At 41.2% G+C, this 21,055-nt stretch overlaps 1 protein-coding gene across 1 annotated transcript in view; it reads left to right on the top strand.

Annotated features, from left to right (window-relative positions):
- Positions 1 to 21,055, top strand: part of CLUL1 (clusterin like 1) — a 64,516-nt gene that overhangs the window by 41,218 nt on the left and 2,243 nt on the right. Inside the window, exons 11-14 of the mRNA XM_054460321.2 lie at positions 83 to 515; positions 6,579 to 6,716; positions 14,552 to 14,766; positions 18,109 to 18,296. Coding sequence (XP_054316296.2) covers positions 83 to 515; positions 6,579 to 6,716; positions 14,552 to 14,766; positions 18,109 to 18,296 — 974 coding nt within the window. The remainder of the gene's footprint in view (positions 1 to 82; positions 516 to 6,578; positions 6,717 to 14,551; positions 14,767 to 18,108; positions 18,297 to 21,055) is intronic.

Here is a 21,055-nt window from a genome sequence, read left to right as displayed (position 1 = left end):
AGAAAGAAAGAAAGAAAGAAAGAAAGGGTTGAGAAAGAAAATAATTTTTTCTTCCATTTCTGTCCCCTACTCTACTCCACAGATTGAACGGTTTTTCAGGAAGATATATCAATTTCTATTTCCTTTCCATGAAGATAATGAAAAAGATCTCCCCATCAGTGAAAAGCTCATTGAGGAAGATGCACAATTGACCCAAATGGAGGATGCGTTCAGCCAGTTGACTGTGGATGTGAATTCTCTCTTTAATAGGAGTTTTAACGTCTTCAGACAGATGCAGCAAGAATTTGACCAGGCTTTTCAATCACATTTCGTATCAGATACAGACTTAACTGAGCCTTACTTTTTTCCAGCTTTCTCTAAAGAGCTGATGACAAAAGCAGATCTTGAGCAATGTTGGGACATTCCCAACTTCTTCCAGCTGTTTTGTAATTTCAGTGTCTCTATTTATGAAAGTGTCAGTGAAACAATTACTAAGACGCTGAGGGCAATAGAAGATTTACCAAAACAAGACAAAGGCAAGTATCAAAAGATTACTTTTACTTAGAAGTTTACACTAAAGTCAAGTTTTGTTTAGCTTCAGAAATGGTAGACATTTCTGAGTCACATCGTATAGCGTTTCTTGAAGAGACAATTTACGGAAAATGTTTCAGAGCCTCTTAAAAGAAGCTTTGAAGTCTGCTAAACACCATCCCTCTTCCATCATTGTTGAGAACTGAACTCTTTCTAGAGCAAATTTTCAAAGCAGAAAGAAAAAATGCTAATAGGTTGGGCCGGGCGCGGTGGCTCACACCTGTAATCCCAGCACTTTGGGAGGCCGAGGCGGGCAGATCACGAGGTCAGGAGATCGAGACCATCTTGGCTAACTCGGTGAAACCCCATCTCTACTAAAAATACAAAAAATTAGCCGGGCTCAGCGGCGGGCGCCTGTAATCCCAGCTACTCAGGAGGCTGAGGCAGGAGAATGGCATGAACCTGGGTGGCAGAGCTTGCAATGAGCCAAGATAGCGCCACTGCAGTCCGGCCTGGGCAACAAAGCAAGACTCCGTCTCAAAAAAAAAAAAAAAAAGCTAATAGGTTGAGAACTTGAAAAAAAAAACCAGTTCCCTCATTTATTATTTCTTTATTTATTTTATTTTGTGACAGAATCTCACTCTGCCACCCAGCCTGGAGTACAGTGGTGTGATCTTAGCTCACTGCAACCTCTGCCTCCCAGGTTCAAGCGATTCTCCTGCTTCAGCCTCCTGAGTAGCTGGGACTACAGGCGTGCACCACCATGCCCGGCTAATTTTTTTGTATTTTTAATAGAGACAGGGGTTTCACTATCTTGGCCAGGCTGGTCTCAAACTCCTGACCTCAGGTGATCCACCCGCCTTGGCCTCCCAAAGTGCTGGGATTGCAGGTGTGAGCCACCATGCCTGGCCATTTCCTTCATTTATTAAAGCTCATGTAGATACTCAGCTCTATTCTGCTAAAGCATCAGAGAGCTTCTTTAAAATTGATCTGGAATCCTCAACTCCCAGTTTGAGGAGCCCACTCTCACATATAACCAGAGCAATTTAATGCGCTCTTCTGAATCACTACAATCATTCCTTAAATCATAAAGTGTATTCATAAAACCACAGAAAATGCTCATAAACCCCAAACTACAGAAATATTAGATAAGAATTGCCTTCTACCTACACTACTCATACCTCATGGCATCCATGTTGGAGACACAATGCTGCTTTATGTTTTAAGGCAGCAGATATCTTCTGTGGGCTTCTATGGAGTAAATTAGATACAGCATTTGAGAAATGAGAGTTGCCATGAGGGTCAAGTGTAGGATCTGCTTTCCTTTGTTACTGTATTGACCACTAAGCCAGGTTGAAGGCTGCTCCCCTCTGAGATGAAAAATAAAATGGGCTTCTTCTATCTATTTTTCTTTCCCTTCTTTTCTTTTTTTTTTTTTTGAGATGGAGTGTTGCTCTGTTGTCCAGGCTGGAGTGTACTGGTACGATCTCGGCTCACTGCAACCTCTGCCTCCTGGGTTCAATCAATTCTTCTGCCTCAGCTTCCTGAGTAGCTGGGATTATAGATGCCCGCCACCACGCCTGGCTAATTTTTGTATTTTTAGTAGAGACGGGGTTTCACCATGTTGGCCAGGTTGGTCTCGAACTCCTGACCTCAGGTGATCTTCCCACCTTGGCCTCCCAAAGTGCTGGAATTACAAGCATAAGCCACCACACTCAGCCAGCCACCACATCTGACCCTATCTGACTATTTTTCAATTATATTAGCTGTAGCTGGCAACATCTGAATCAGATTCTCAAAACTGCCATGACATTACATAACTGGCCTCTACATATGAGAGGTTTACCTTTCAGAAACTGAAGCTAGGAAACAGTGCATTACATCCTTCAGGTCCCATCGTTCCATGAACAGAGAATAGCCATCATTATTGGAATTGTTGGGTTCTATTTCGGAGTCCAGTGGACTTTTTTAATAAGTCAAGTATTTGGTCTGGTATTCCATTCTGAGATTCCAAATTCATCAAATATTCAGAATAAACACCAGGCGAGCAGACTAGATCTATCCAGGCTGGGTGGTATCAAGTGATTTTAGCCTGACTGTTTAAATGGATATCAACTGTCTTGGAATAACATTGAGAATGTGTTCATTAGAACAAAAGGGCTCCTCCCCTCCATGTTGTGTAGCAGCCTTACACAAGCATTGGTTACATTCCCATGTGCACAGGACTGTCAGTAGTGATTCAGACATGCCAGAATCTAGGTAATTTGCCAACCACTCTAACCCACTCCTGCACACTAGCTATGAACATGGGTTTCCACTGTCTGCCACTATTGCCTTCTCATTCACACAGCTGGGGGCCAGCCCTACTCTCAGCTGCCTCACATATACCCTCCCTAGCCCCTCTGTGCCACTTCTATCTCAGTGATGACCTGGAGATCCAAGGTCCCCTGTGAATGCAAATATTAAAAACAAAATAGCAAACAAAAAAGTCTGTGTTACACTATTGTACTCTTCTTTCTCCAGTATCCCTTCCCTAGCCAGACAGTACACAGAAGCTCACCGCAGAGGAGACATTGTCTTCCTACATGAGCAAATGTGGACTGTCTATCAAGAATAGTCAGGCAGGGGCTCTACAGCACTTGAATGTGGTTTCCATCACTTTTCTGGACAGGCAGTTGGTGAGGAATAAGCCTACTGCCCCTAGAAAATCTGCCTAATGACTTGACACTTTTTGAGTTTTGCCCCTTGTGGTAGGCAAAATAATGACTGCCCAAAATATCCCCACCCTAATCCCCAGAACCTGTGAATTTATGTTATGTGACAAAGGGAAAGTAAGGTTGCAGATGGAAATCAATTTGTTAATCAACTGACTTTATTTTTATTTATTTATTTTTTGAGACAGAGTCTTGCTCTATCACCCAGGCTGGAATGCAGTGGAATGATCTCGGCTCACTGCAACCTCCACCTCCCGGGTTCAAGTGATTCTCCTGCCTCAGCCTCCCGAGTAGCTGGGATTACAGGCGCTTACCACCATGCCTGGCTAATTTTTGTATTTTGAGTAGAGGCAGGGTTTCACCATGTTGTCCAGGCTGGTCTCGAACTGCTGACCTCAAATGATCCACCCACCTCGGCCTCCCAAAGTGCTGGGATTACAGGCATGAGCCATCATGCCCGGCCTCAACTGATTTTAAAATAGGGAGAGTATGCTGGATTATCCAGCTGGATTCAATGTAATCACAGGGTCCTTAAAAGTGGAAGAAGGAGGCAGAAAAGAATTAATAGCAGCAGCCACAAGAGAAGGACTTGGCTCGACTTTGATGGCCTTGAAGACAAAGGAAGGGGCCAGGAGCCAAGGAATGTAGGTGGCCTCGAGGAACTGGAAATGGTATAGAAATGAATTCTCCTCTAGAGCCTCCACAAAAAACTAGCCCTACTGACATCTTTTTTTTTTTTTTTTTTTTTTTTTTTTTTTTTTTTTGAGACAGAGTCTCACTCTGTCTTCAGGCTGGAGTGCAGTGGCACCATCTTGGCTCAGTACAACCTCCGCCTCCTAGGTTCAAGAGATTCTCCTGCCTCAGCCACCTGAGTAGCTGGGACTACAGGCGCGTGCCACCACGCCCAGCTAATTTTTGCATTTTTTTTTTGAGACAGATGACATCTTGATTTTAGCCTAGTGAGACCCACTTCAGACTTCTGACCTAAAAGACCAAACAATAATGAATTTGTGCTGTTTCAAGCCACTGAATCTGTGGTAGCTGTAACAGAGCTAATAATAATAGTAACTGACCAACATTTACTGAGCAAGTTCTGTGTGGCAACCTTCATGGATGGGCCTTATTGGTCATGATTGTTTAAAGGGCCAAAATTAGAAAAATAGCTAACACTGAATTATGAACACCAGGAAAAGGAGAGCGGAAATAAAAAGAATCAGAAATATCTTGATAATTAATGTTGTTTTTGTTGAATATAGGTTCATTTTGGTCTCATATTTCTTTCCTACCTTGGTCTTTCTGGACCTCAGTTCCTGAATCTGTTGAAAGCGAATAGGTTCAGGAAAGCAGCTCTTGGAATTGTCTTCATTTGTCTTATGAATCCCTGGAAAGAACAGATGAGATCGTGTTCTACTGTAGCTTGACCAGTGCAAGGGGCCGGGAGACCTGGTTCTAATCCTGCCTTAGAGAGTGTTAGTTGACATTAATTTTCGCATGGGAGAAACAGACAGGCAGGTGGGAGAGTAGATGATTTATCTCAGTGACTGTACTGGAAGTAGCTCCCTGGAAGGGTTCTGAGGTTCTGTCAGGCTAGACTAAGTGAGGTGATGGATTGTGCTGTGGCTGCGGGGTGGGGAATTAGTGTCATATGGACCTAGAATTTGTCATCCTTGGTGTACATACCAGGTATTAATCTAGACGCTAGAGATAAAATGATGATTATGACACAGCCTCTGACTTCTAGGAGCTCAGTCCAGAGAAAGGAAAACAGATTAGTGAACAATTACATCACCATATTGTGGGTAAAATGGCAGAAGAAGGTACCAAAAAATGACAAGATTAAAACGGCAAGACCAAGTCCCTTCCCTCAAGAGGCTTAGAGTCTAATGGAAAAGATAAGACAGCAAACACTACATAAAGCAGGAATTAATTCTACACTGGAAATTCTCACAGGGCAAAGAAGAGGGTCCAGGAAAGCAGCTGGGAGAAATTGACTTTCTGGTCACCAAAGGGGATGGGTGCCTTACATGCCATTCCATTGAACAGTGCTTTGCTGTTTTTAAACTATGGACTTTGCAATTTATCTCAAAATAAAATGTTTCATTTTTAAATGCTGAGGATTTAATCTAACAGAAAATCATCAGGTTGTAAATTAGTAATACATGTTTCCTAATGTCAAACACTCTATCGGGAACCGCCAATTTTCTGTTGGATAGACTTCTCTTTTACACATTTTTATATGGATTGTTAATTCTCCTAGGGGAAAAAACTTCTCAAAACTTGATCGGTTTTAGGTATTTTCCTAAATCTTTGACCCCCTGTTCATAACAGTATATGCATCTCCACACACACATACTCACACACATATGTGTGTATATATATGTGTGTGTGTGTGTGTGTGTGCGTATATATACATATATATGAGAAATGCAAAAAAAGAATAGTAATAAAATAACCAGCTATCACCCACTTTAGGAAACAGACATTTCTAATATCTTTGAAACTTCTTCCCAATTATAGCTTAAAAAATCAATTATTAAAGGGTTTTTTAAAATACAGAAAAGTCCGAGAGAAAAAGTGGTTCACAATAACCTATTTACTTAATCCTATTGACATCAGAAATACTAATGATATAAATCAGACACACGATTTTTAAAGTAATCAGATATATAAAAGAACAAAATAAATGAAAGCTGCCCTCTCCTACCTTATCAACTCCCTCTTCTAAAAGATAGTTATTAATAAATCTTCATGACTCCTCCTAGAAAGTAAAATTACATGCATTAATATATGTGTGTATATACTAATAATACATTTCTAGTAACGAGATTCTTTAATCTCATTCAAGAGTGTGCAATTTTTAATAGCTGTTCAGTTGTCCCAGAAATTATTGCACCAACGTGCATTTCTGGGTCTAAATGTAGGAAAAAGGGCCAGGCACGGTGGCTCATGCCTGTAATTCCAGCACTTTCGGAGGCCGAGGAGGGTGGATCATTTGAGGTCAGGAGTTCAAGAAACCAGCCTGGACAACATGGCGCAACCCCATCTCTACTAAAAGTACAAAGATTAGCTGGGCGTGGTGGCTTTCACCTGTAATCCCAGCTACTTGGGAGCCTGAGGCAGGAGAATCACTTGAACCCGGGAGGCAGAGGTTGCAGTGAGCCAAGATCCCGCCACTGCACTTTAGCCTGGGCAACAGAGCAAGACTCTGTCTCAAAAATAAATAAATTAAATACATACATACATACAGGAAAAAGATTTTGAAAGCACTGGTAAGAAAAAGCTGTGGCATTGTCTCCACTTCTTTAAAGTGCAAACTCTTATGACACTAACGTTTAAATGTTATGTTCCCTGTAGCCCCTGACCACGGAGGCCTGATTTCAGAGATGTTACCTGGGCAGGACAGAGGACTGTGTGGGGAACTTGACCAGAATTTGTCGAGATGTTTCAAATTTCATGAAAAATGCCAAAAATGTCAGGCTCACCTATCTGAAGGTAAATAATTGCTATTTTGTTTTTTATTCTACTTTAAGTTCTCAGGTACATTTTGTTATAAAGTTTCGGTGCCACAAGAGAAATAGCACCCGAATATAAAATTTTCTTTTTAATTCTCAGCAAGGCAAGTTACTTCTATAGAAGGGTGCGCCCTTACAGATGGAGCAATGCTGAGCCCGCACTTGACAAGGGAGGGGAAGGGGTTCTTATCCCTGACAACGCATGTGGCCCCTGCTGCTGTGTGGTTCCCCTATTGGCTAGGGTTAGACAGCACAGGCTAAACTAATTCCCATTGGCTAATTTAAAGAGAGTGACGGGGTGAGTGGTTTGGAGGGAAAAATGGTTATGACAGAGCAGGTAATCGGAATGAGTCAGGGCGGAGCAGGTAATCGAAAAAGGTTGCTTTACGAGGAAATTAAGTCTAAAAGTAGAAAGCAAAGAATTGAACATACTGACATATTGATTCTTTGGAAAGAAATTTAGAACTCACATCTAACAATTTTTTAGGGTTTCTTTAGTATTCTGGACAGAGGACAAAATCTCATTCTCACAAGCATAGTGGATTCATTTGCTTTCCTCCAAGCACTTTTTTTGCAGGCTCATTTCCATCTGGGGGCGTTCAGTGTAGGTTTATAAACTGGTTTTTTGTTTGTTTGTTTTATGAGACGGAGTCTTGCTCTGTTGCCCAGGCTGGAGTGGCACAATCTCGGCTCACTGCAACCTCCACCTCTCGGGTTCAAGCAATTCTCCGGCCTCAGCCTCCCAAGTAGCTGGGATTAAAGGCATGCGCCACCACGCCCGGCTAATTTTTTTCTATTTTTAGTAGAGACGGGGTTTCACCATATTGGCCAGGGTGGTCTCTAATGCCTGACCTTGTGATCCGCCCACCTCGGCCTCCCAAAGTGCTGGGATTACAGGCATGAACCACCGCGCCTGGCCTGCTTTATAAACTTTTATTATTCCAAAGTATGTCATTCTTTCACTTTCTTTAATTCCCTAATTGTTCTTGTGATTTTTTTTATGATTAATGACCAAACACTATTGTGTGCAAAAGAAAAACCTTGAGCAAATTAGCGCAACTCCTTCCTTCTTACGGCAAGGAAAAAGAACCCCTGCCCCCGACCATGAAAGAAACCTTTCATTCTGTAAATCAGTGTTTAGACAAGTGAAATTTTTTTTGAAAGTGGCATTGGCTCTTTCCCATTGGTGGGTTAATTAACTAATTAGCATTTAAATAGGGAAAGTGGCTTCTCCTCCTAAGCCCCAGGAATCCTTTTCCCTCCCTTTCTAGTTCCTTCCCCAGGAAGGAAATCATTCTCCCTTTCCTCCATCCCTCCCCACATTCCCTTTTCCTTCTCCAGACTAAAAATAAAGTCACTCCTCCCATCCCATCAGGGCCAAATTACAAATTTTCTTATATAAAACAAGAGCTTTTGATTCCTATGCTTCTGCATTTTATCTCACTAAAGCCCTAAGGGAAGGAAATTTTAAAAGTGTGGCTAATGGCTTAGAGTAGGAAATTGGAAGATACAGGACAGACAGAAATCAGCACGTCAGTAAATTCTACAACACTAGCTGGAGATTTGGGGCAAGTCATTTATGCTGTCTAGGCCTCAGTTGAGTAATTTGTAAATAAAGGACCCAAGATAATCTTTGGGTTCTAACAAAATTCTTCTGTAAAACAGTGGTCCCCAGTCTTTTGGCACCAGGGACTAGATTCGTGGAAGACAATTTTTCCAAAGATGGTGGGGCAGGGGGCACGTTTGGGGATGATCATCAGGCATTATTCTCCTAAGGAGCGCTCAACCTAGACCCTTTGCATGCACAGTTCACAATAGGGTTTGTGCTCGTGTGAGAATGGAATGCCTCTGCTGATCTGACAGGAGGCGGGGCTCAGGCAGTCATGCTTGCTCACCTGGGGCTCACCTCCTGCCGTACAGCTCCATTCCTAAGAGGCTACAGGCTGATACGGGTCCATGGCCCAGGGGTTGGGGACCCCTGCTATAAAGGAAGTTCAGAAAAATCAGATTATAATTCATTTACTACCAAGTAATAGCTCTTGTGCCCTTAACTTCCCACAGTGAAGACCACTGGCGTAATTTATATCAACACAAAGAACAAAAAGCATAGTCAGTGGAAACTCCTGTCCCTCCCTTTGCTTTCTCTCCTCAATCTAACAATGAGCAACTTGCAACAAATTTCGCTGTTCAGAGAAAAGGGAGAATGGAATTGTTACAATAGTTTCTGTCACCTAGGCTGGAGTGCAGTGGTGTGATCTTTGAGCACTGCAACCTCTACTTCCTGAGTTCAAGCGATTCTGCTGCCTCAGCCTCCTGAGTAGCTGGGATTACAGGCATGTGCCACCATACCTGGCTAATTTTTGTATTTTTAGTAGAGACGGGGTTTCACCATATTGGTCAGGCTGGTCTCGAACTCCTGACCTCGTGATCCTCCCACCTCAGCCTCCCAAAGTGCTGGAATTACAGGTGTGAGCCTCCGTGCCCGGCCAACAAATTGTTACAATGTTAAACAACATAATATCCTAAACACATTGGCTTTTAAAGTATCATCAGATACACCACAATACTAATAAAGGTTACCTTTTGGGTTATAAGATTAAAGATGATTTTTAAAAATACTTCTTTCTGTATTTTCCAAACTTTTAACCATAAACATAAGATATTCCTTGACTTAGGGTAGGATTATGTCACAACCCATCATAAATTCGAAAAATCGTAAGTTGAACCATTGTAAGTTGCGGACCATATGTACATGTATGCATATATGATATTAAAAATTATTAGACATCTTTAAAATTTGACTTTTTAACATATTACTTTTATTTAATCACCTTGCTCAAGGAGCCTGTAAATTACATATTAATATTCTCCATTATGAAATAAATCTTTCCATTGTGCAAATTAATGCATTGTAGAGGTTCTAAACATCTATATGCTTTGCAACTCAAAAGGAGTAAGGTTCCCTTTCTAATTTTTTTATTCAATTAAATAAAAAAACATGAATTTAATAGAGTCTATTAAATTAGATCATTATTCGAGTGGTTAGTAAACCTGTTTAGAGTCGACAACACTCCCTTTCTCTTTTGTTTTTTGAGCTGGAGTCTCGCTCTGTTGCCCAGGCTGGAGTGCAATGGCATGATCTTGGCTCACTGCAACCTCCGCTTCCCAGGTTCAAGTGATTCTCCTGCCTCAGCCTCTCGAGTAGCTGGGATTACAGGCACCCGCCACCATGCCCAGCTACTTTGTTGTATTTTTAGTAGAGATGGGGTTTCACCATGTTGGTTAGGCTGGTGGCGAACTCCTGACCTCAAGTGATCCACCTGCCTCCGCCTCCCAAAGTGCTGGGATTACAGGCATGAACCACCATGCCCAGCCCCTTTCTCCTTTTTAAATATCACCAGCCTGGGTTCTTTGTGGTTTTTTTGTTTGTTTGTTTGTTTTTTGACACGGAGTTTTGCTCTGTCGCCCAGGCTGGAGTGCAGTGGCACAATCTTGGCTCATTGCCACCTCCGCCTCCCGGGTTCAAGCAATTCTCCTGCCTCAGCCTCCAGAGTAGCTGGGACTACAGGCGCCCACCACCATGCCCAGCTAAATTTTTGTATTTTTAGTAGAGATGGGGTTTCACCATGTTAGCCAGGGTGGTCTCGATCTCCTGACCTTGTGATTCGCCTGCCTTGGCCTCCCAAAGTGCTGGGATTACAGGCTTGAGCCACCACTCCCGGCCTCCAGCCTGGGTTCTTCTTGCCACTGAATTCTCAGGTTAGTTGGGCTAGTGAGGAAGTCAGGTTACACGGGCCACAGAACAAGAACAAGGATTGTTCTCTCTCTCCCTCTTCCACTTCATTCTCCCTCAGCCTCTCCCCACCTCAGTAGTTGGTCTTTTCTCCCCCTTCTTTTGAAAGCAGAGTCCATTATACAAATGGATTTGTCTATTTCTCCACGTCCCTCTTGTGCCGAATTTTCTGCCATGGACACATCTACCCCACCTTAGAATGTATATTAGACAATTTTGACATCTAGAATGTCTTGTTGGGCAGAAAAGGGTTTGGAAAGCGTTGCTCCAGGTAGCTTTGATTATAAACTGGACCTTTTCGTGGAGTTACCTAGAGCAGTTGAGAGTGCTCTGTCTCCTGGCCAGGTGCAGTGGCTCACGCTGTAATCCCAGCACTTTGGAAGGCTGAGGTGGGCAGATCACCTGTGGTCAGGAGTTTGAGACCAGCCTGGCCAACATGGCGAAACCCCGTTCTACTAAAAATACAAAAATTAGCCAGGCGTGGTGGCATGAACCTGTAATCCTAGCTACTCAGGAGGCTGAGGCAAGAGAATTGCTTGAACCTGGGAGGCAGAGGTTGCAGTGAGCTGAGATCAAGCCTCCAGCCTGGGCCTCAGAGCAAGACTCCGTCTTGAAAAATAATAATAATAATAATAATAAATAGATAAAGAAAATTTAAAAAAATAAAAAAGGAGTGCTCTCTCTCCTGAATTGCTAACTCGAGGACTCTCTCAGCCTGTTTTATCATTTGGAAGGGGGAGTAATATATCTGCTTCATACACATCTTTAGAAGATTAAATAGAATGTCTGAAATATCAATGATTCTCATTATTCAAATATTTGTTTTTAAGTTACAGTTGCAAGGTTATATACAGAAGCATAGGTTTTTATAACAGAAAAATATACACTTAATATACTGACCTCTTACAAAAATAGTCCTGCTCAAGCATCCCATCTATGTATCATTAACAACTATTTTTTTCTACCCAGCTAAAATAGATTATTAATAATCCCTGAATGTCACAAGATAATACAGAATAAATCAGATAATACATTAAAATGCACCTGATAATCAATATGCACCAGATAATGGATACAGTGTACATCAGATAATACAGTACAAATTCAATGAAAGTTTACTGTTGCAAAGGTAAAATGTAAAGAATGTCCTAATGTGCTCCCATACTGCTTAAAACTGTTATTATAAATTGCTTTTTATTATAAATATATAAAGAATGATGTAATAGGCCAGGCATGGTGGCTCACGCCTGTAATTCCATATCTTTGGGAGGCTAAGGCAGGAGAATCACTTGAGGTTAGAAGTTCGAGACCAGCCTGGCCAACATGGTGAAACCCCGTCTCTACTAAAAATATAAAAATTTGCCAGGTGTAGTGGTACGCACCTGTAGTCCCAGCTACTCTGGAGGCTGAGGCAGGAGAATTGCTTGAAACCAGGAGGTGGAGGTTGCAGTGGGTCGAGATCGAGCAACTACACTCCAGCCTAGGTGACAGAGCGAGACTTTTTCTCAGGAAAAAAAAAAAAAAATTCTCAGTCACCTGTATTGAGAAATAGAACATTACCAAAACAGACAAAGCCCCACTGTGTCCCCCTCCACATCACATTCACTTTATCTCCTCAAAAGGAAAGTGCTATTTTGAATTTGGTATTAATTATTTCCTTGCATTTCTTCCTACTCATATCATGTGCCTATATACATATAATATATACACATGCCTATATCATACATAGCAATGTTTTACATTTTGATTTTTGTATTGTCAATGTAGAATTTTTAAACTTAAAAATATGCTTCATACAGCCAGGCGTGGTGGCTCATGCCTGTAATCCCAGCACTTTGGGAGGCCGAGGCGGGCAGATCACGAGGTCAGGAGTTCGAGACCAGCCTGACCAATATGGTGAAACCCCATCTCCACTAAAAACACACACACACACACACACACACACAAAATTAGCTGGGCGTGGTGGCACGTGCCTGTAGTCCCAGCTACTCAGGAGGCTGAGGCAGGAGAATTGCTTGAACCCAGGAGGCAGAGGTTGCAATGAGCCGAGATTGCACCATTGCACTCCAGCCTGGGTGACAGAGCGAGACTCCATCTCAAAGAAAAAAAAAAAGAAGCTTCATAGAAACATGAAATGGGCACATGTCTGGCTGAGTGCGGTGGCTCATGCCTGTAATCCCAGGACTTTGAGAGGCCAAGGTGGCAATCACTTAAGGCCAGGAGTTCAAGACCAGCCTGGTTAACATGGTGAAACCCCGTCTCTACTAAAACTACAAAAATTAGCCAGGCATGGTGGTGTGCACCTGTAGTCCCAGCTACTCGGGAGGCTGAGGCACAAGAATCACTTGATCCCGGGAAGCAGAAGTTGCAGTGAGCCAAGATTGTGCCACTGCACTCCTGCCTGGGTAACAGAGTGATACTCTGTCTCAAACAAAAAAGAAAAGAAAAAGAAAGAAAAGAAAAGAAAAAGAAAAAAGAAAAGAAAAAGAAAAAAGAAATGGGCACATGTCAAATGTTAATTTGACTATTTAACTTATTAATGAAGGAACCAGGAGGGTGTTAGAGCTGGGTCAAAGAAGTATAAGAGAGACTGGAGTGCTTACAGTCAAGGACAGACAGAATGCTGAAAGATTATGAAATTGGATATAAGTTAGTTAATATTCAAAAGGGCAACTAAACTGGAAATCTTGCCATTATCTTTTCTATCAGACTAAAATAATTTACATCTCTACTAGACAAACATTTGCCACTTTTCAATCCATAATTTACAGGTAATTTCATGGAGTCTGGCCCTAATCAACAGTAAATACTAAAGCCAACAAAGGATCTCTTCCCGAGACCTTGAAGTGATTTTTGAGTGGACCCCTTAGACAATAATTTAGTATGACATTGAAAGGACACACAAGCCTGGGCAGCTTAGTGAGACCCGCCTCTACAAAAAAATTAAAAATTAGCCGGGCATGGTGGTGTGAGCCTGTAGTCCCAGCTACTCAGGAGGCTAAGGTGGAAATAGCTCTTGAGCCCAGGAGTTTGAGGCTGTAGTGAGCTATGATCATGCCATTGCACTCCAGCCCGGGTAACGGAGCGAGAACCTGTCTTGAAGAAAAAAAAAGAAAGAAAAGAAAAGAAAAAGAAACAAAAGGAAATGCAGCCATTCTTTTGCCTTTTCCAAGTTCTGGATAATTTTTCTTTCTTAACAATATAAATATTATCACTTATGTATTCTTTTGCAATATGGCTTTTCACTCAGTGTAGTTTGCAAGGGTTAGCCATGTGAATGCGTGCTGCTGTAGTTCATTAATTTACTGTTGTATGTTGGTCTATGTAGGCATATCACAATTTATTTATTCATTCCCTAGCTGAAGTACATTTGCTTTCAAGGTTTTGCTATCATAAACAAATCTCATACCTTTAATCAAATAATAATTTTGTCTCTTCAGTCAGCTTTGATTTACTTTGTTCTAATACCAAGCACACAACTATAATTATAATTTCATTATTGATAAATATAAAATATTTTCCAAAACATCACCAATCTTTTTTTTTTCACTATTTACTCTACACCTTTGGTCTTAATTTAAAGCGGCTTCACTATATGTGGTTCTTTTCCTCTTTTCCCATACTTATTACTGGTACTGGACATATACATCCAAAATCAAATAGTAGTGTCCTTTTTAAGGGATAAATGGGATGTGATGTAGAAGGGGCATAGTAAGGACTTCATCTGTTTTGGCAAATTTTTTCTTAATATAGGTGGTAGGCATGTGGAATTTATAACAAAAAGTTCTGTCTCCAGCCCAGTTTCTGTTACATAAAACCATATAATTAACAGTTAAACTGGATCTGGTTTGACACAGATGTAGGCGATATTAATAATTACTCCAGAACAACAGGCATAACTAAAAACTCCCACAGGCAAAAGGGGAAAATAGAGAATGTAAGGGCTGGGACGTAAGCCCATGTTGCCCACCTCCAAGTTTCATGGACTTTTTCCTTCTCCACGTTACTTTTTTCTCTGCTAGACTGTCCTGATGTACCTGCTCTGCACACAGAATTAGATGAGGCGATCAGGTTGGTCAATGTATCCAATCAGCAGTATGGCCAGATTCTCCAGATGACCCGGAAGCACTTGGAGGACACCACCTATCTGGTGGAAAAGATGAGAGGGCAATTTGGCTGGGTGTCTGAACTGGCAAACCAGACCCCAGAAACGGAGATCATCTTTAATTCAATACAGGTAAAGGAGAGACCCAAGAGCAGATATGGAGATGACATGTGCATACCTTGATTTCACTGTTAATTTACTTATGAATTGTATCTGAATTTGAAAACAAGCTGTAGGAAGTATTCATATTTCCATTGTGATTGCCTTCAGGCTGACTTGATTTAACGTAGTTCATGGTCTTTAGAAAACAAGAAAGTCCATAAAGAAAATCAATTTAAAACACAAAATACTTTCTAATCTAGAAATGGCTAATTCTGCTTAGAGTTATAGGGCTATAACTGACAGAGGTAACATTGAAGAAATCTGGCCAATGTAGTTTTTAGGAGAGAAGACTTACAAACAAAGCAATTTGGGTTCAAAATTTGACTCTGAAACTTACCAGCTGAGTAAGCTTGGGAAAGTACTTGAACCATTCTAGGCCTCAGTGTTCACCTCTAAAATGGTAACAATCATAGCTATCTTAACATGTACACCTATAAAGTGATTAGTATAGATTTCTTATATAAAACAAGAGCTCTGTAAATTATAGCTCTTATTAGTTGCTGACACAATAAAGCCACTGAGTTATCTTGAGAATTAAACGTTTATATGTTACTCTTCATATAAAAACATATTGCCAGCTGGGCGCGGTGGCTTATGCCTGTAATCCCAGCACTTTGGGAGGCTGAGGTGGGTGGATCACTTGAGGTCCGGAGTTCGAGACCGGCCTGGCTAACATGGCAAAACCCTGTCTCTACCAAAAACATAAAGAATTAGCCAAGTGTGACGACGCACACCTGTAATCCCAGCTACTCAGGAGGCTGAGGTAGGAGAATCACTTGAACCCGGGAGGCAGAGGTTGCAGCGAGCTGAGATCGTGCCACTGCACTCCAGCCTGGGTGACAGAGTGAGACTCTGTCTCAAAAAAAAAACAAAAACAAAAGTAAAAACATATTGCCATCTTAAATTCCACCTATACCATGACTCCCAGATTCAGTCAATAACTTTTTGCATAAAATGCAAGTGACTTTTCTTCCTAAGACATCCCCCCTCCAACACACACACATTACCCTAATCTACAAATGCACCAGGCTAGTGATTCCTGATGAGGCTGGTTTTGAGGGGTTCCCAAAAAGACCTGGATACAAAAATTACTGGGCAGAGCAATTGAAGATGCAATATTCTGTGTAGCATGTTAGGTTATGTTGGTGCCCTATCTGGATCCCTGGGGATCCCTTTTACCAGCTCCCACTGGTGCTGGTGCTGCTGCTAACTGCTTATCTCTGAAACTTTCTCCCAAAGATTGCCCTTGGAGCACTTATGCCCCAGAGCTTCCTGCAGGATCAGGCTGAGGCCAATGGTCATCTGAAGCCATATCCTTACTTAGCTTCTTTCACTTCTCTAGTTTGCTTTCCTCATCCCCTTAAAAGTTGCACCTGAGAGCATTTCCTTTATAAACCACTTCTGTCAGAATCTCAGGCACTGCTTCTAGGAAATTAGACTTACGGCATTCTATAATCCAGCATTTCCCTCTTTTTTCAAACTACAAAGCTGTGGATCATGCATGATTTGAGAAATAAGTTTAGAAAGTCACAGCAAGCTCATTAAAAAACAAAATTAAAAACCATACAAAAAATAGAATAGAACAAAGTAGAAAATATTAGCATGCATTGCATTTCATAAGTCATATGCACATCATGGAATTTCATTTCCATTTTGTATGTAGACATACATGTGTGTTTTGAGTAATGATATCAAGTGTATTCATTACTACAGACCACAGTCAAAGGGTTTTGAAAGCCACTGTTCCAATCCCTGCCAGCTCTCTGATTCTATAACTCCATTAGATCATACTTGAGGAAGGTAAAATAATTCAACATATTTGATCATCCTCCCATATGTAGACTTTAGTTTAACGAAGAAAAAATCTTGTCTTGAAGAATAAAACTTGAAGAAAAACTTTAGCAGTGCTTTCAACATTTAGAAATCTACAGTTAATATTTAGTTGTTTTTACCATTGTCAGTATTTTATATTCTGTGCTTCAATTTAATTCCATTCTAGTGTCTCTGAGTAACACTAACAGATTTATCTAAAATTCTTTATGCTTATAACAAAGGCACATCTGTATAAAAACCTCTACATAAAATAAAATTATGGTTTTCAATTATACATTTTTATGACAATTATTACCACTAAAGAGCATTTACTAGGTGTCAGGCAATGTTCTAAGAAATTTTTCCATATATCAGATCATTTAATACCCTCAATGACCCTATAAGGGAAGAAGAATTCTTTCCCCAGTTTTTCAAATGAGGCACAATGGAAGTTAAGCAACTTGTCTGAGCTCACACAGCTAGTAAATGGTAGAACTAGAATTCAAACTCAAGCAGTATTTCTCTAGAATCGGTGAATGTAACCACTTTGCTAAACTGCCTGTGAAGTTACTTTTCTCAAAACAGCTCTTATTTCACCATGTAAAGAAAAGTACAAACCCATAAAATAGCAAGTGCTGAAGAGAAGCCTTATGAAAGAAATATACAAATTCCAGCAAATGAAAACGGTTATGGCCCCTGGTTGAATAATAGTTACATGGGTGCTGACTTTACAATTATTTAAACCAAACATAAATACTTTTTGCAGTTTTTATGTATGTTATACTCACAGAAAGAGAAGGGAAACATTTTTAAATCATTCTCTTAAGGTTACATCAAGTTGCGTATCAGTTTAGTTCCATTTAAATGATTCAAATCAAAGTCTATGCATTTGAGAATTCATTAAGAGAGTAACATACATGTTATTCATTAAGAGTAACATAAATTTTGCATTGATTCTTGCCAAAATCACACCTACAACCATAAATTGTAAATTTCTAGGAAAACTCAGTACGAAACTTGGTGCACTGCAATAAAGTTTGTGGCACAGACAGTAATACTCAGCAAACATCCCACCTCCTCTCTCATATTTTCCAGCTCCCCTTGTGGTTAAACGTTGCCATGTGGCAAGTTCTGGCCAATGAAGCGTGAGCAAAACTGAAAAGGGTTCTTTGTAGACTGAGACAGTGAAGAGCCTATGTGTGCTCATCTATTCTCTTTTTCTGCTGAGGGCACAAAGAAAGTCATGAAATCACATGCTACAGCTATGAGATAATGCGCCTTTGCCTACCAGGCTCCTCAGTGTTTACTGGTGTGGAGCCCTTGTAACGGACACATAACATGAACAAGAAATAAATCTTTGTTGCATGAAGCCCTAGGAATGCCAGCACTAATCTGTTACGTCAGCACAACCTAGCCTATCCTGACTAAGGTGGTATTAAATTACTATTGAATGTGTATTGGGATTTAGTAATCTTTTACTGTATAATCCTTCTTCTGTAGGTAGTTCCAAGGATTCATGAAGGAAATATTTCCAAACAAGATGAAACAATGATGAAAAACTTAAGCATTCTGCCTTCCTCTAATTTCACACTCAAGATCCCTCTTGAAGAAAGTGCTGAGAGTTCTAACTTCATTGGCTACGTAGTGGCAAAAGCTCTACAGCATTTTAAGGAACATTTTAAAACCTGGTAAGCAGAGTGCCTGGTTAGGAATGCCTTGTTGACAGGAATAGTTAATTCTTAAAAGGGAAAAACAAAAATTGTTTCAAAATACCTGGAAAATATGTTTAACGTCATTAATAAAGACATGAAAACAAACAAGATGGCATTTTCTGCCTATCAAATTTGCAAATTAAAAAAAAAAACCCAGGAAATCCTGATAGGAATGTGATGAAATGGGAATTCTCATATCTCATGTATTGGTGGGAACATAATTGGTTTTGCATTTTTGAAAGCTATTTGATTATGCATATGAAGAGCCATAAAATTTCCTTTTGATATAATAATTCCACTTCTGAAATCAATCCTAAGGAATAAATCTAAATTTGATGAAAAGTTCTCCCTCCAAGATCTAGATTTGCAGCATTATTTAAAATATTAAAATGTTGGCCGGGTGCAGTGGCTCATGCCTGTAATCCCAGCACTTTGGGAGGCCGAGGCGGGCGGATCACGAGGTCAGGAGATTGAGACCATCTTGGCTAACACGGAGAAACAGCGTCTCTACTAAAATAAAAAAAATTAGCCAGGCTTGGTGGCAGGCGCCTGTAGTCCCAGCTACTCCGGAGGCTGAGGCAGGAGAATGGCGTGAACCTGGGAGGCGGAGCTTGCAGTAAGCCGAGATAGTGCCACTGCACTCCAGCCTGGGCGACAGAGCGAGACTCTGTCTCAAAAAATATATATATGTATATAAAAATGTTAAACCTACTCTTAATGTGTAAAAACAAGAGAGTGGTTAAGTAGATTATGACTAAATACACTCAATACATTTTATGAAACGTTAAAAATATTCAAAAAATGTAAATAATGACTTGCTAACTACTTTAACAAGAGCTTTATTATAAGCTAGTCTTGGAGGTAATATTATTATCATGATTTTACAGAAAAAGATCCTGAGGCTCAATGTCTAAGTTCCAATGAGATACTCAGGTCGGAGGTGGTAGAGCAGAATGTGGAGCCAGTTCTCTCTCTGACTCCATCATCACACTGCACTGCTTCCTGTTAAGATATTTGCTCAAAAAATGCGAGATATAAAAATCTGGGTAATATGATCAATCTTAAAGAATAATTACATTTTAAATTATTCATAAGGGACCTTGTTAGTAGGTCACCATCAATGTGTAATTAAGACAGATGTGACAGGATTTGCTGCCTCTCCCTTTCCTTCTGAATTTTGGAGGCCTTTTTTTTTTCTAGTTGTATCAGTTAAACAACCAATATCTTTTTAGCATCTACTAAGTTTAGATACGGGAACTAGGTACTCTGAAAGAGAAAATGAGAAATTTGACAAGATCCTGTCCCCAAGGAGCTTCCTATCCAACAGGGGCACAAGACAGATAGACAGACACACACACACACAACTATAAAGCAAGGCAAGATTTAGAGAGTGCACAGGAGCGGGCTCTGGGAGTTCAGGGGAGGATCGTTCGCATTCTGGTAGGGAAAATACTTCTGAGCTGGATATATTCCCTTTCTCACTGTCCTTCTATCCCCTCTCTTCCTCTCCTCCTCTCTTTGCCTCCTTCCTCTCCCTCCTCCCACCCTCTCCTCTCCCTTTCTTTCCTTTTTTTCTTTCTTTCTTTTTTTTTTTTTTGAGACAGAGTCTTGTTCTGTCACCCAGACTGGAGTACAGTGGCACGGTCTCGGCTCACTGCAACCTCGGCCTCCCAGGTTCAAATGATTCTTGTGCCTCAGCCTCCTGAGTAGCTGGGATTACAGGCGCTCACCACCATGCCTGGCTAATTTTTGTGTTTTTTAGTAGAGACAGGGTTTCACCATGTTGGCCAGGCTGGTCTCGAACTCCTGACCTCAAGTAATCCACCCACCTCGGCCTCCCAAAGTGCTGGGATCACAGGCATGAGCCACCACACCCGGCCTCCTCTCCCTTTCTTAAAAATACATCAACTAATTAAATATATAAACGTAGATACACACACACAGGCAGAATCGAAGTGTATAGGTTGGAGAGGAGACTATTCCAAAAAGGGAGACGGCATGGGCAAATACAGCAAGAAAGAGTAGAGCATCTAGGTATTGAGGGTGCTGGGAAGTCCTGCTAAAGTGGTCCCCTCCCACTGTGGGGCCTTTGAGTTTCCGTGTCAGGGTACCTGCCCTCTGTGAGTTTGAGTTCTTTCTTTGGTTGCAAGCAACCAAGACCAGCTCAGCTAAAAGAAATGGAAGGATACTGACTCACGAGTCAAGTCTAGGCAGAACGGGTCAGGTCTAGAGTCTGGGAGGAGGAAACCGATGGACAGCTGCTTCAGGGCCCAGGGCTCAGGGTGAAGCAGCTGCAGTTGTTTTTAGTCCTCAGATCACTCTGCTCAAGATGTGACTTGCCATGCCAGGAGGAATCTGGCTGGCCCAGCTGGGACATGTGTGTCTACCTCTAGACCAGGAGAGAGGAGAGTCTTGGTTGACAGTCCCCATGTAGTACCTCTTTGTTTAGGTTACTGAGTCATCAACAGATCTCAGTTCAAATAGTCACTTCTTCAGGGGCAATATACCCTCTTCTACCCATAAACTAGGGGCAACATACCCTCTCCCCTTTCATACATGACCATACCACCATTTGCACTCAACTCTTGTAAGGTGACATTTACCCACGTGGCTCTTTATGAATGTTCATCTCCGTCCCGAGACCTACAGTCCATGAGGGTACCACCGTTCTAGAGTTTTTGCTCTTCTCTTTGTCAGTGGGGACTTAGGACTGTGCCTGGCACAGGGCAAACCCT

This window comes from Pongo pygmaeus, chromosome 17 (assembly GCF_028885625.2).
Source record: "Pongo pygmaeus isolate AG05252 chromosome 17, NHGRI_mPonPyg2-v2.0_pri, whole genome shotgun sequence".
Taxonomy (NCBI): Eukaryota; Metazoa; Chordata; class Mammalia; order Primates; family Hominidae; genus Pongo; species Pongo pygmaeus.
Note: the sequence above shows the minus strand (reverse complement) of the source record. Positions and strands in the feature narration are given on the sequence as shown.